We start from the raw sequence: 573 nt of genomic DNA on the forward strand, positions 1-573 counted from the left end.
CTGAACAACGCCGTACGCCTCCGAATCCAGGGCTGCCCGTTTCTACCGGGCGGTGTGCACCTCTGTGAGGTTCAGAGCCACTTGGTCGTCCTGCTGATCACCGGGCAGACAGTGCATCGCCTGCTGCTGCCGCATCCCGCCCGCATGTACCGCAGCGTGAGTACCGGGGTGGCCTGTTCCCAGCCTCTGTCAGCCACCTGCCCCAATCCTGCCCATCAAGAGCCCTCAGCAAAGCCGTTAAGTGGAAAATAGCAAAGGGGATGGCCTGCTTCTCAGCATGGCCATCCCACCTGTACTGCTTTTGGCTTTGTAACAGAATTAATTTTGGCTGTGTGACAGGGTTAACTTTTGTCATAGTAGCTTGTGTGGTGCCATGTTTTGGATTTGTGACCAAAACAGTGTTGGTAACTGATAGCTTTTGCTGAGCAGTCTTTGTGCAGACTCAGGGCTGCCTCTGTTTCTCACTCTGCCCCTCCACCCTGTAAATAGATTTGGGGATGTGCACTGATTTGGGAGAGGACGTAACCAGGTGGATGACCCAAACTAACCAAAGGGGTGTTCCTCCCTGTATAA

At 53.9% G+C, this 573-nt stretch overlaps 1 protein-coding gene across 1 annotated transcript in view; it reads left to right on the forward strand.

The window, feature by feature from the left end:
* Positions 1-3: 3 nt before the first annotated feature.
* NUP160 (nucleoporin 160kDa) overlaps positions 4-573 on the forward strand; it is a gene marked incomplete at its 5' end in the record, with an annotated part of 27,929 nt that continues 27,359 nt past the window's right edge. Inside the window, one exon of the mRNA XM_010285354.1 lies at positions 4-156. Coding sequence (XP_010283656.1) covers positions 4-156 — 153 coding nt within the window. The remainder of the gene's footprint in view (positions 157-573) is intronic.

The sequence above is a fragment of the Phaethon lepturus genome, unplaced genomic scaffold (genome assembly GCF_000687285.1).
Source record: "Phaethon lepturus isolate BGI_N335 unplaced genomic scaffold, ASM68728v1 scaffold8414, whole genome shotgun sequence".
Taxonomy (NCBI): Eukaryota; Metazoa; Chordata; class Aves; order Phaethontiformes; family Phaethontidae; genus Phaethon; species Phaethon lepturus.